The sequence below is a fragment of the Topomyia yanbarensis genome, chromosome 1, assembly GCF_030247195.1.
Source record: "Topomyia yanbarensis strain Yona2022 chromosome 1, ASM3024719v1, whole genome shotgun sequence".
NCBI classification, from domain to species: Eukaryota; Metazoa; Arthropoda; class Insecta; order Diptera; family Culicidae; genus Topomyia; species Topomyia yanbarensis.
In genome coordinates, this window is record NC_080670.1 from 201,569,384 (window position 1) to 201,581,896 (window position 12,513).

The 12,513-nt window shown below is 39.4% G+C and overlaps 2 protein-coding genes and 1 long non-coding RNA gene across 14 annotated transcripts in view; all 3 read left to right on the top strand.

Annotated features, from left to right (window-relative positions):
* Positions 1-12,513, top strand: part of LOC131688163 (mannosyl-oligosaccharide alpha-1,2-mannosidase IA) — a 66,567-nt gene that overhangs the window by 21,381 nt on the left and 32,673 nt on the right. The gene's annotated exons all lie outside the window — the stretch shown is intronic.
* Positions 31-597, top strand: LOC131688241 (general odorant-binding protein 99b-like). Its single transcript, XM_058972431.1, has 2 exons — positions 31-137; positions 197-597. The coding sequence occupies exons 1-2, from the start codon at positions 72-74 to the stop codon at positions 575-577; spliced, it is 447 nt and encodes a 148-aa protein (XP_058828414.1). The 5' UTR covers positions 31-71; the 3' UTR covers positions 578-597.
* Positions 796-1,628, top strand: LOC131688248 (uncharacterized). Its single transcript, XR_009305230.1, has 2 exons — positions 796-1,334; positions 1,405-1,628. It is a non-coding gene; the product is annotated as an uncharacterized LOC131688248 (long non-coding RNA).

The window sequence follows — 12,513 nt, forward strand, 5'->3', positions numbered from 1 at the left end:
CAGCCGTGCTGGTCAAACTAGCCTGCTGTAACGAGCGGTGTAGTTATAATAGAGTTTTAAACGCTACTAAAATGATAAATCTAGTTCAAATCACAAAGTTACTGGTGATCAGTGGTTTATTACTGACAGCACCAATTGTGAGTAGTTCCTTGTTCCACCACGACGACCGTTTTAAACATCGTTTCCCATTTTGCAGCAAGCCAACGAAAAACTAAACCGACTGATCGAAGTCTGCAGCACTGGACTCGACGTGTCACAGGATCAAATCAAGCGCTACCGAAAGGTAGACTTCCCGGACGATACGGCCACCAAGTGCATGCTGCGTTGCATCGGTCTAAATTTGGGCGTTTACGACGACTTGAGTGGAGTGCATATGCACGATACCTGGCTTATGTTCCGAGAGGGACGCAACGACTCGGATGAGAGGGCTTTTGCCGATCAGCACTATCGATGTATTGGCGGTCAGCTGGCGCGAGTACCGGAGAATGACTACTGCGGTCGGGTGTACGCCGTTTATCAGTGCTACAAGGACGAGTTCGAAACGTTGATGAGAAAGCTGGGGAATAGTAGTGGTTAAGATTCGCCGAAGGATGGTAATTGCAACGGATCAGTCATTTAATTGAATACGGTTGCTTAAGGATTAGATAATATTTTGAATGACGTACGATGTTTATTCTTATATTATTGTTATGGTAGATATTTTTACGGAAAAATATCCCATCTATAAGAAAGATATAATTGAATGACCAAAGCAAACCAACGAAAAATAGTGAAGACGTCATGTATTTGTTTTTGTTGCTGTGTAATAACCCTCAATTAACGTTACTTCCATCGAGTGTGATCCAGAAGTCAAGGCCAAACGCATCAATTCTTCTTCAGTACATATAGTCGTCACTAATCATGGTTCTGTCTCTGTGTATGTGCACTTACTGTTTAGCTGAGCCCCCCAAAAGTAGGTTAGTGTGCAAGATGTGCCGCCGAGACGCGATACGTCATTCGCCTTACTGCCTTCCTGCCCGCCCGTTCGGATCCGTTTTTTTACAGCTTACTCCGCTCCGTTTGCAAGTGCATAATTGCTTGAATGTAGTGTGCGGTCGACGGTGCATGTCAATAACTTTCTCCGCGAACATTGCACGACGTCGCGCACAGGCAGAGGAAACAAAAGCTCATTTCTTGTTTAGGAGGAGGGCGCGTATGTTTACGAATTCCGGTCGTCATACTGGTGGGGCTTTGTTTACCGTGTGATTCCTCCCTGAATGAGTCCCCCCTTTTCTCTCTCGATGTGAAGGTGGAATGAAAGCAGGGCATTGTTCGAAGTTGGCTGCGGCATATCGGTTGGTAATTAGGTTCAAATTAGTTGCTATTGGTGTTTGTTCTACATACTTTGAATATTTATTTTCGCAGGAGATGTGTCAATGTTTACTTTTTTATTCATGTTCATGTGTATTGTGACAGTTGGAAGCATCGATGGTTCAACATTGAATTTTCAGTGTCACTTTCCATCAGACCATCCATTTTCAATACTGTTCTGTACAGGAAAATTAGGGCAAATTTTTGAAGCTAATTTTGTTAAAGAAGTTGTCTCTGTTTGTGAAATATTTGAATAAATGTATTAATGTTTTGTTTTACATCAACACAGTTTCTGTACGGACATCACATCGAACCTTATCAAATGAATAACGATGTTCGAGGTCTTGCATAAAATTGGAGATGTTCTAAATATCACAAATACTCAATATAGATCGTGAGTCATCTACTAGGAATCATGAACCAATTCACGAATGCATGAAAAATATTTTATGTTTTTTTAAACTATCTCACGAGCACGAATTATGAACCGTATCAAATTCGCTAGGAATCATGACTCCGGTCACGTATACATGAATAATATTTAAGACTAATTAGGGCACAGTTACCCTAGCTACTTATATGGTTAAGAGAGACTTCAAGGAAAATACAATGTAGCTTTTAAATGTAGCTATATTTGTGAAGTATTGATTTAGGAGCAATTATTGAGGTACAATTATTTTCAGCAATTATGAAAGGCAAGCAAAAAGAATCTGACAACGATGGTTGCTTGTTGTCTTAAGTTTTTCGATAAGTCCTAGTAGAGAATATTGAGAAGAGCTAGAAATCTGCTGTGGTCTCTTTCTTTGAGCCAACATCTAAGAGAACAGATGTTTCGAAATTTATTAGCACGTAGATACTGTTGCGATGCTCTCTATGTCAACTGCTTTAGAACGTTCTAGCTGGATAATTATCTCAAGGAGGTATCTATCGTAATTCCGTCTAGCGGAACCATTTTCTAGATTAAGGGACAGACATTGAGAGAGCTCTACTGAGAAAGAGGGAAGCACGTAGGGTTGTGTTGTGCCAAACAACACGCTCAAAGTTGTGACAGCCATTCCCACAAACGCAATGATTACTCTCAGCAAGTCCTATACGACGGAGTTATGTGTCAAAAGTGTAATGCTATATAATTGCCCGAGATAAAGCAATGTGAAGGGATCCACACTAAGGTTATCTGGTGAAAAATTTCAGATGATGGACTCGGCTATTTCCGTATTTTCTCTAGGGGAATACAATGAATAAACAAATAATAAGTGCTTTCTAGAGTGTCAATGGAGCTGAGGCTGTCCGAAATGATGAAGTAATGATCTACACACAAACTATCAATGATCTCAAGGGTACACTGAATAGCAGGCTAGTTCGTCCACGTAAATTTAATCAGGGTCACTGAGTTTGCATATTGGGGTGCAGTTTTCGCAGAAAACACCGAAGCCAGTCGGCTCATCGAAATTTGATCAGTCAGTGTAGAACAAGTCGAAAGCGATTTGTTGTTATTTATAATAAAAGATTTTTACGATCACTTGTGGGCGAATATGAGTCGGGATTCCACAAATCTCGTCCTTCATGGATGTTTAAAAAAGCAGTTGAATCAGTTGAGAGATTGTATAAAGAAAAATTAATGTTCTGTGGCGTGTAGTTGTAATGCCAGGACAAGTAAACAAATTATCCAAGCTACTTTGCAATGATTTTTGCCCGTAGACAGCATTGGATTCTGTAACAGAGACAACCCCATCGTCTGCAAGTTGCTTTTCGGATAACATGTTTGGCGAAAACTGGTCACTGACTATGCTGGTGCAGTTTCTTTGAAAGAACGTCTATAGAAGCTTAGTGAAATGCTCCCTTAGTATCTTAGAAAACTGATGCCATTTGTTCGGCGTTAGCATGTTCCATTTCAATTTCTATTGAAAGCTACTCAAGGGATTGATTCGTCTCTTTGCCTTTGCTGGTAGCCAAATTGTGTATCTGACAGCCCCATTGTCGAAGCGGAACAGAATAATTTTCTCGCACAACTTCTGGACATAGGAAAGCAGTGCAATTGGCCGATACGAATTGTGATCGGAGGCTAGTTTTCCTAGCTTTGGAATGGCGATGACCCTCACTCGTAGCTTTTTCAATAAACTGAATTTGATTTTGTTTTACCACGGGGCGTCATTGTTTCATGACAAGAGAGCAAGTGAGAACTCCACTACTGAAGATGGTGTTTCGTTTGCGGTATCGAGGTTTTCTGTTGCGGAGCAATCAATCAATGTTGTGCTAATACATCTGCAATTCCACTGTGAAACAATGATCAAATCCGTGTGATTCCGTTTAATAAGTTAGCCATCGAAAGATATAATCACTTCAAGGAGGGGTCATTGTTTAGACAACTGCTTTAAAAATATTCTCACTGTTGGTGGAGTAGCAACCAGCAAAGTTTTCAGAGGGTTGGTAACGGTGAAACCTGTGAATATCTAATCCACAGTGTTAGAAAATTTATGAACTCCCTTTTGGGCTGAATTTCTGGCTGTAAAATAGGAGGACTTGGCATTTATGATGCCTTGCAAAGTGCTGGAAACTCCTGATTGCATTTGAATTTTACAAAACCAGAAAGGATTATCTTCGGAATTGTAGTAGCATTTTTTTGTTAATGTATGGTTTCCTGTTTGGGACAACCTTACAAGGAAGATCGAAAGTGTTATTTTATCTTTTTCTAGCGTTCCCAATCATGGACAAAGAATGGCCCATGCAAGAGCTTCAAGAGGCATTATCCTTGGTTGGCAACCCGAGCAAACGAAAATCCCATAATACCCCCATGGTCATGGTCCAACTTCACCCTTACTGCATGGTATTTTGATAGTGTTGTCTGAACCCATGACAATTTGCTCGGGAAGAGAACGTACGGGTGTTCAGAGACAAGTAGAACAGCTCTTTTAAGCTTCAGGTAGACGAGCCACTGCCACTTCAACGTAGCTCAGTAGAGCAGATGCAGCGAAAGTCATGTGAAACGAGTCTGATCGGTAGTATCTCCCTTTTTCGATAGATATTGTCGACCCATGATCGCATATTCGTCCCGTTTTCTATGGGGTTTTCCTATCTTTATGGGACTGGTTTGCGATCATGGTTAGTTGTGTGTAATTGATTGCACTCCAATATCTTAGCTGATCGTAGGAATGGGTTCTCAAAGTGGTCAGCCTCATCTTTCATCAGAACATCGACATCCATAAACCCACATCACTGACTACACCATCAATCTCTACATCGCGAGAAGGGATGTAGACGCGATACTCTATCGTAAAAATACTATTCCTAGCGATATCGTTGGCCTATTTCAAATATTTAAATATGAAAAAGCAACAATGGTTGTTAGAACATTCGTTTTTAGAAAAAAAAAAAACGGGACTAATACTTCGACTAACAAAAATGGTCGGCACTTAAAATGCACTAGCTTACATGTTCTATAGATTCTCATTGGAACGATAAAAAAACATTAACTTTAAAAACATCCACGGTAATATTTTAAAGCATTTTCCATGAAATCACTAAGGGCCGATTTCTTTACCCTCGTTTAACTTTTAAACCAGGTTCACCACTACGTTTAATCCTGGCTTAAGTGTTAAGCGAGGGTGAAGAAATCGACTCCAAATCAACTAAATAATACGCGTACGAACATTTATAAACAAGAAACGTCAAATGCGGAATTCAACAGCTAGTAAAGCACTGATAGAATCTAGAAAAACGCGAATAGAATGTTGTGAATTCGTGAATCCTAAAATCTAGGGGTTTATGAATCAAAATATCAAAACCCCAAGAATACCTGAAATTCGAAGAGTTCTATCAGTAAGCCGACTATAAATTTGTATCCCAAAAATCCATTCAGCTTTGGAGATTCAAGAACTCAATTAGAGTTGGGTCACACAGGAAGCCAATTAATCACTAGTTAAATTTTGAAATGCATAATTTCACGTATCCCGGAAGACAGAAGCTAACGATTCAGGAATCTATGAATTTGCGGAAACAACGACTTCAGTTATCAAAAAGAGGAGTAATCCAGGTATTCATGTGCTTTCTATTGTCAAAGCGCAACAGACCGTTTCTCGCAGCCTTTCTTTACAGAGGCCTCTTCCACTACTCCGCGATTGACGCCAATTATGTCGATATCATCCGTGAAGTCAAGAAGCATGTGTTAAACAATAAAGTAAAGAGTGCATCGCACTGTTTCAATTCATCTGATGTCACAAGCGAGTCGGATATCTCTCCGGTTATTCTGACGCTTTTCTTTGGCCCATCAGAGTAAGAGTAATCAGTTTTATCGGATTGTCATGTTCAACGCTAGTAAATAGGGCATCCAACTACACCGAAAACATTCCTTCTACCACCCAAATCATCCCACTCACGGATGTGATTGCTTCGTACAGACGATCACTCACAACCTTTAAAAGTTCGTCCGGGATGCCGTACTCCTCATCGGTCCAACATTTTGTTTAGTTCTCGAATGGCCCTTCCTTATTCTATATCTACTTTTTCTACTCGTTTGCTTGTTCAAAAACTACTGTAACTGTAAAATCTGTTAACCAACTCTCGGCACTGTCGCTGATTATGATCGGCGCTGTTCTTCCTCATGTAGTTGATCGTCTTGTAAAATTTTCACGTGTTGTGGCTGGTGAAACGTATCTCTGCTCCTACGAGTACCTGCTCGGCATGCCTACATTTATTATACCAATGAAGTTTTTTTCGGCTGCTATCAACTCTCCATATCGTTCCTTTTTTTGATGTGTAGCCGCTGAAAACATTCGACTCCTAGCCTGATCTACTTTGGATCAATCATTACGTTGATCTACCCGTGTTATACCCAACACTTCTGTCTCTGTTGTACTGATCCTCAATAACCAGGTTGTTCTGGGAATCGTTCGTCGAGCTGTAGGTCTTATCTAGACGCTACTAAAACTACTTTTATATCACTGTTTTGGCGTATGTTGGCGTGTAGGCATTGATCAAGCTGTAGGTGAATATCTTGTCCTGTATCGAAGATAGCATATTAGGCAAATTGGCAACACTGTCCACAATCTTCATTTAGACTCCTTCAGATTATGTCTTCAATCGTTAGCTTCATTTAGAATGCAGGTTTTTTATTTATTATGTAGCAGCGGCATCTAGTGGTTGGATTGGAAATGCTTTGTCAGCGATTTTCTATACGTATTTCAGTGGTGAAAGTTTAACCCGATACCTGCAGTATAGAAAAAAGTTGTGCTAGATGTGTCGAAAACCAGAGGAGCCTTGTCATGCGCGATGAAATCTATGCCAAGATTAGGCAGGTTCCTAGAAAAAAAGTTTATCTGGCCACAGTACGGGGTGATGTCCTCAGAAAATTCAAGTTCGTTTTAGCCGATAAATTTACCCAGAAACTTAATCTGGCAAGGAATTTGCAGCTGCGGTTTCAAAACTTTTCATTTTTTCATCACCAATAAATCAATGGACTCGAAGCAGTATAAATACTGCCTTTCACTACATTTCACAATGGTCCAGTGAAGCAGGGTGGTTCTATAGTGGAACACCGTCCACAAGGATATTAATTCACCCAACTGCCCGCAATTCCGCTCCACTCAGGACGCTCCACAAATGGCTCGATGTTGGAAAAAGATGGCCGCTGAGGTCGGTCAGTCCGTCGTCGGGTTTTTTGACGTAGGTGTTCAGGATCAATCTATTTTTCTCCTATTTCTTTTCTCTATTTTTCTATTGCCTACAAATTTTTTAATACAGCACGTAACGAGACGAAACTTTCATCATTGAAACATGTGTACTTTGAAAGCAAATCACTGTCTAAACGTTCCATATCTGACTACTAGAATGTTGCAACAGACTAAATAAAGTGCAGTGATCTAAGTGAAGAAGCCTTTACTCAACGGGTGATCTTATAAAGTTTAAAGTACAATAATATGATCAATAACTCTGGAAATAGCAGAAAAACGAAAGTCGCAGCTTTAATATTTTGATTTTAAACTATTAACCCAAATAGAAAGATTTTTACAACGACAGATGCTGGATTTAAAAACAATACCCACCTAGCAGAGGGCTGCATTTAACCTTCGTAAATCTGTTATTTTCTCATGGCTTTGCATGTATTATACATTCAAATCAGCACAGCTCTCCGCAAGCAAACGACAGAGCGGCTGACTGGATCCCGTCTTGCTGGGTAAAGACTCAACATCGCTGCAACAAAACGCCTAATCAGTAGGCAACCGATGATCGTTCGCATTGCTTTCTGCACGGTTGCTCAGTTTTTTTACGTCTAGAATTTTACGCTTCTTTCCTCGCCGGCGGTTATGATTGATAATGCTCTCTCCAAATCTTACCAAAGCTGCATTTGGTCGCCACGGTCGATCGGTAGGAAAGCTTCACATTTTGAATTAAACATTCACCGAGTTGATGGATTGCTGTTCACACTCGCGTCTAAATGACACATCAAGTTGTGATGACGAGTGCTGTAGGTAGGTAGGTTTATTTGCACAATGTGTGACCAAACATCCATCACACGTTGCTCCGGCGGACACTGCAGCCTGCCTTGTTGTGGAACCTGCGGGATTTTGTTTATTGTTTATGTCAGCTAGGCATGCATTCGTGCTTGACAACCGGAAAGATAACAGCGACTGATGTAATAATGGTGCGGCAGGTGTGTGTCGTTAGTGCTCTGTTAATACATAGATTGCGGTATGCAAGAATCAACTTAACGAAGTGCAGCGGCCAGTTTCGCCAAATACTTTTTGGTAACTTTTAGAACGTTTCAAGGTACGTACTTTACCACCACCTTTTGAATACAAATAGGGGGTCAAGAATAAACTTTTCCGGTGAGAAATTTGTCCTTTAAAAATACCCCGCGAATGATTTTAATCATTATTTTGTTTTTGATTTTTTCAAAATTGCCCTTTCGAAAATGTCGAGTATAAATTCAGATCGTCGCCCGTTCTCCTACCGATCATAACGAAAAAAATGTCGGTGAGTGAAAGACAAGACGATTTTTTGAAAAATCGTAAATCATAGACTATAATGAAAGTTTCGAAGTCGCGGGAATACTTTTAGACACAATAAGAGGTTCCGGATAGATCATGAAAATTGAGGTTAGGTAAGATGCAAGAGGTTTTTCATAAATTTTTATCCAGTAACAAACCTTTGAACATCCTAGCCACGTTTGTTGTACATTTCAGCACGAAAAGGTGTTACGTTATTCATGCAATACCCCGAAAGAGTAGTTCGTGTTCTGTAAAAAAAACTCATTCTGTCCCGCATTGCAATTCTGGTCGTCCAAACATTTTCCAGTTTGAACGACGCCGTTGCCGCCTGTGGCGTAATTGAGTGCGGGGACATTGCAAACAGTACCTAGTCAGCTAGTAACTTTTGTTTGTCAATCATGGAAATGTATTAAATTAACAAATTGCTTGCTACAACGCAATGGTGTTCCAGCAGAAGCAGCTTACCGTGTTCCGGGTTGTTTGCATGATTTACGATGTTGTTGGTTTGTGTCGTGATTTTATGCCATTGACATTTGTGTATGGTCAAGCATTGTTTGGAAAACTTACTCCACTCATTCGTTCTGACTTTAACAATGACAATGAATGTTTCGCTGGGCTTTAAAATTCTGTCTGCCAACTATTTGCAAACATAGAAATGGAGTGAGATTTCACGTTGTGACTGAAAACAATCTACTATTTTAAATATAAGCTTTGGCAGTACGTTCTGGAGCGGAACTTGGCCTTTGTGCTCGACGTAGCCGAATCTTGACGGATAGGAAAATTGCGGAGTTAATCATTCGATCATGCGTCCTCTGTACAACCAGGCCAAATAAGAGCAACCACTCTACTATTTATAAATTCATATTTTTGCGCTTCAGTGTTGTTTGGCAGAGCATCGCATCGGCTGATGTTCTGGGTCAGTCGCTCTCGATAACCCCATGTGCCATCGTATAATATAGATGCGATTAGCATCCCTCCATGAGTCTAGTTGCGCCTGTTTCGCTGATATGCAGCTTGTTGTGCTTATCTCTGGGTAATGGTGGTATTGTTCACTACCGTAGCGTGACTGCAACCAGATTCCGCTATCAGGTTAAGGCTTGTTCGTGCGCCATTTTTTTGAGTTATTAAAACGAGGCGTGTATCTGTTATGGCGGTGATCCCGAGCGGAAGTGCTATAATTAAAATATAGATTTCAAATTCTCGTTTCTTATGAGCTTATAGCTTATTTCAAGCATAAATCGTCTCTATCGGATGATATCGAGGGAAGCCAGTCGTTTCATGTTCGAATCTCCACCGCAAAAATGTCTTGTGTCAGGTGTATCACGGGACGCTAGGAATTCCGGAATTGAAATTGAAGTTGAAGGAGCAAGTTCTTATAACGAGATGAAGTACAAAGGCTTTTAATTATGCGTGCAACGTTACACTATCTACCGAACGCGTGCCTAATCTGCTCTTTAGAGGGAATGCGTACGTGTGTACAATCCCACTGTCGGTATAACGGTGTTGCGATATTCTGTGATCGATAGATCATAGTTCATCCCGCGTCTTTTACAATACACCTGTTTTGCTTTTCTCATGTAGAAAGGATATGCAATAGACTGGTTCAATTTTTGACTTTTTGCTCCACCACTGATTCCTTTTATGGCTCTTAGTAATTGTGCAAATTTTGGTACCGATCGGTTGCGTCTACGGACCCTCCAAAAATTTAAAAGTTTATATGGAAATTAGAATGGAAAATCGGTTAAAATTGAAAATAAATTTAAAAAAAAAATTACCTCATCAATCAATTCATGAGAGCACTATATATTTCTAAAGGTATTCTTCAACTGAACACATTCGTGAAACATTTTAAGTTTGTGAAAATTCGCTGAGAAAAGTTATTAACTAAAGATTGACTTCAAAACAAGTGGATTTTATTATTATTATTATTTGAAATTTTTAGAGGGTCCGTAGACACAACCGATCGGTACCAAAATTTGCACAATTACTAAGGGCCATAAAAGGAATCAATAGAGCCTGGTTGAGCTAAAAGTTAAAAAATGAGCCTGTCTAATATGCAATCACTTTGTAAATCGACTTTTTACCGAAGTCTTTCTCAGAGACTAAATATTATAGATTTTTGTTTCAAGTATGTCAACGTCTACATGTTGCTCATCAGGTTCGTGGCAGTCGTGCACTCGTACATACGTACCCAGTGTTATACGAATGTAATGGACATAACCAGCTATTAAATCATAGTTTGAATAAATGAGAAAGGCACAATTGCACCACTAAGTGGATTAAAACAAGTTTTTTTACAATTAGTTTTTCCAAATAATTAATAAAAATTAAAAAAAAAAGTTTGCTGGTGAACTTCAATTGGAATCGAATAATATTCGAAAGATACAATTTTTTTCGGGCGTGGTCTAACTACCGTCACCTTACCCAGTGGAATTCGAACTGATGGGTATCTGCCGAAGACCAGTTCGCTTTAACCCAGCTCCCAGAAGTTAATTTGCTTCAACAGTTTCCAGAAACAGGATAGCAAAGTGATTAAGTTTTGTAGGCTGCCTCTTTTTATCACCACTGACCTATTTTTACGTAGGGTGGTAGCTTATTAAAGAAGGAATTTGCAGTAAATCTTGAATTAATGATAATGATATTTCATGGTGCTAAATTGTTTTAATTTTTTTGACAGACAAGTTTTTAGAACATTATTGTCTAACATTGCTTTTATTACTCTTAAAAGACTCCAACAACTAACATCTTTGACAATAAAAATTCACATTTTTTGCTGGAAAAATTATTAGCATTCACCATTCTTCCGAAAAAATAATTGTGCTGGAGCTGAGCTAATGAGTGTTTGTGCTCGCTGTCTTGATAGCGCTCATCATAAACATTACAAAATACGTCTAATCTATTTTTTTGTCGGTTTTCTTTCCAGTGGAGTGGATACAATTCTTTATTTTCACGAAAATAAAAAAATACGTTCTCCACTGAGAGGAGTAATTCTCAGTCATGTTGGATCGGAACATTAAATCTCGATAAACATGTCGAATGGTCCTAAGGGCAAATGAGAGCCTCTCATTGTTTATTTTCTCTTTCGATTATTATGGCGTCATCTTAAAACGTTTCAATATTGTTTCAAGATATATTGAAAAACTGATTTCGACTAGCTTATTCTGCTAAGAGTTGAGTAACAAATGTATAAATTGCCGAGTTATTAGCGAAAGAAAAAGTAAAGAAACTGTCATTTGCACTTAGAGCCATTTGACATGTTTGGCTAGAAATGTCTAACACTGTTTGTGGAGATGAAGAACTGCGCGACTCATCTTATCCTGGAAAAATTGGATATTGCATAAGTTCTTTTTCGCGCGAGTGAGTGGGAATCACGATGCACTGATTGTTGTTTTTTTTTTTCAATAAAACATTGCATAATATGAAAATTTGTTTCATTTATATTCAATTTGATCCCACTATTCAAGGTTATTATTTGGAACTGGCTGGAAATTAACTCAAATTGCTCTCATTTCTCCCTTGTGTAGTGACAGGTGTTTTTTTTCTTCTAAACACGGTACCGTTATCGTGCTTAGTAGTCGTTACCGACGAACCGTTGACCGTTTGGAAATTATTCAAATTGTGAGGGACCTGATAAAATGATATTCTCCCGGAACCGAAATAACGAAGGAGCGACAAAACAAGATTCGCGTTGTATTGTCTAACCTGAAGCAAGTAAACGTATTTGCTCGAGATTAGATACCTTCACGGGAGGTGGAGATTGACGGTGTTGTCACAGAATTGAGTTTGACCGTTGATGGCTTACCGCAGCACGAAATTGGTCATTTAAACGATTTCGCGCTCCAGCCGATATAGATAATCCAACGATTGTGTTCGGTATAATTCGAAGTATAGTCGCATCAGACATCTTTTGGGAGACTTTCGCCAGCTCTGCACTGCCAACTCTGTCTACATTTACCAGGTTCGTCTACCTGTTCACTTTTTTGCGCCACGCGCAAATGACAAAAGTTGTGTCATACGGCCATTAGATTGACAAAAAATGAGTGTCTACTCCAAATTTTAACCAAATCAGACAAGTCCAGCTACCGGCCCAACGTGTTTAAAATTTGTATGGGATTTTTCGATAATTTACATGTTGAATGCTTACTCATTTGCATATTCACCGGTAATTTTTTTACCTGCA

What these genes read in the sequence shown, in the direction of transcription:
- LOC131688241 (XM_058972431.1), top strand. Translation starts at nt 72, where the DNA reads ATGATAAATCTAGTTCAAATCACAAAGTTACTGGTGATCAGTGGTTTA. An exon ending in TATTACTGACAGCACCAATT is followed by an intron (nt 138 to 196) that starts GTGAGTAGTTCC and finishes CCCATTTTGCAG; the next exon opens with CAAGCCAACGAAAAACTAAA.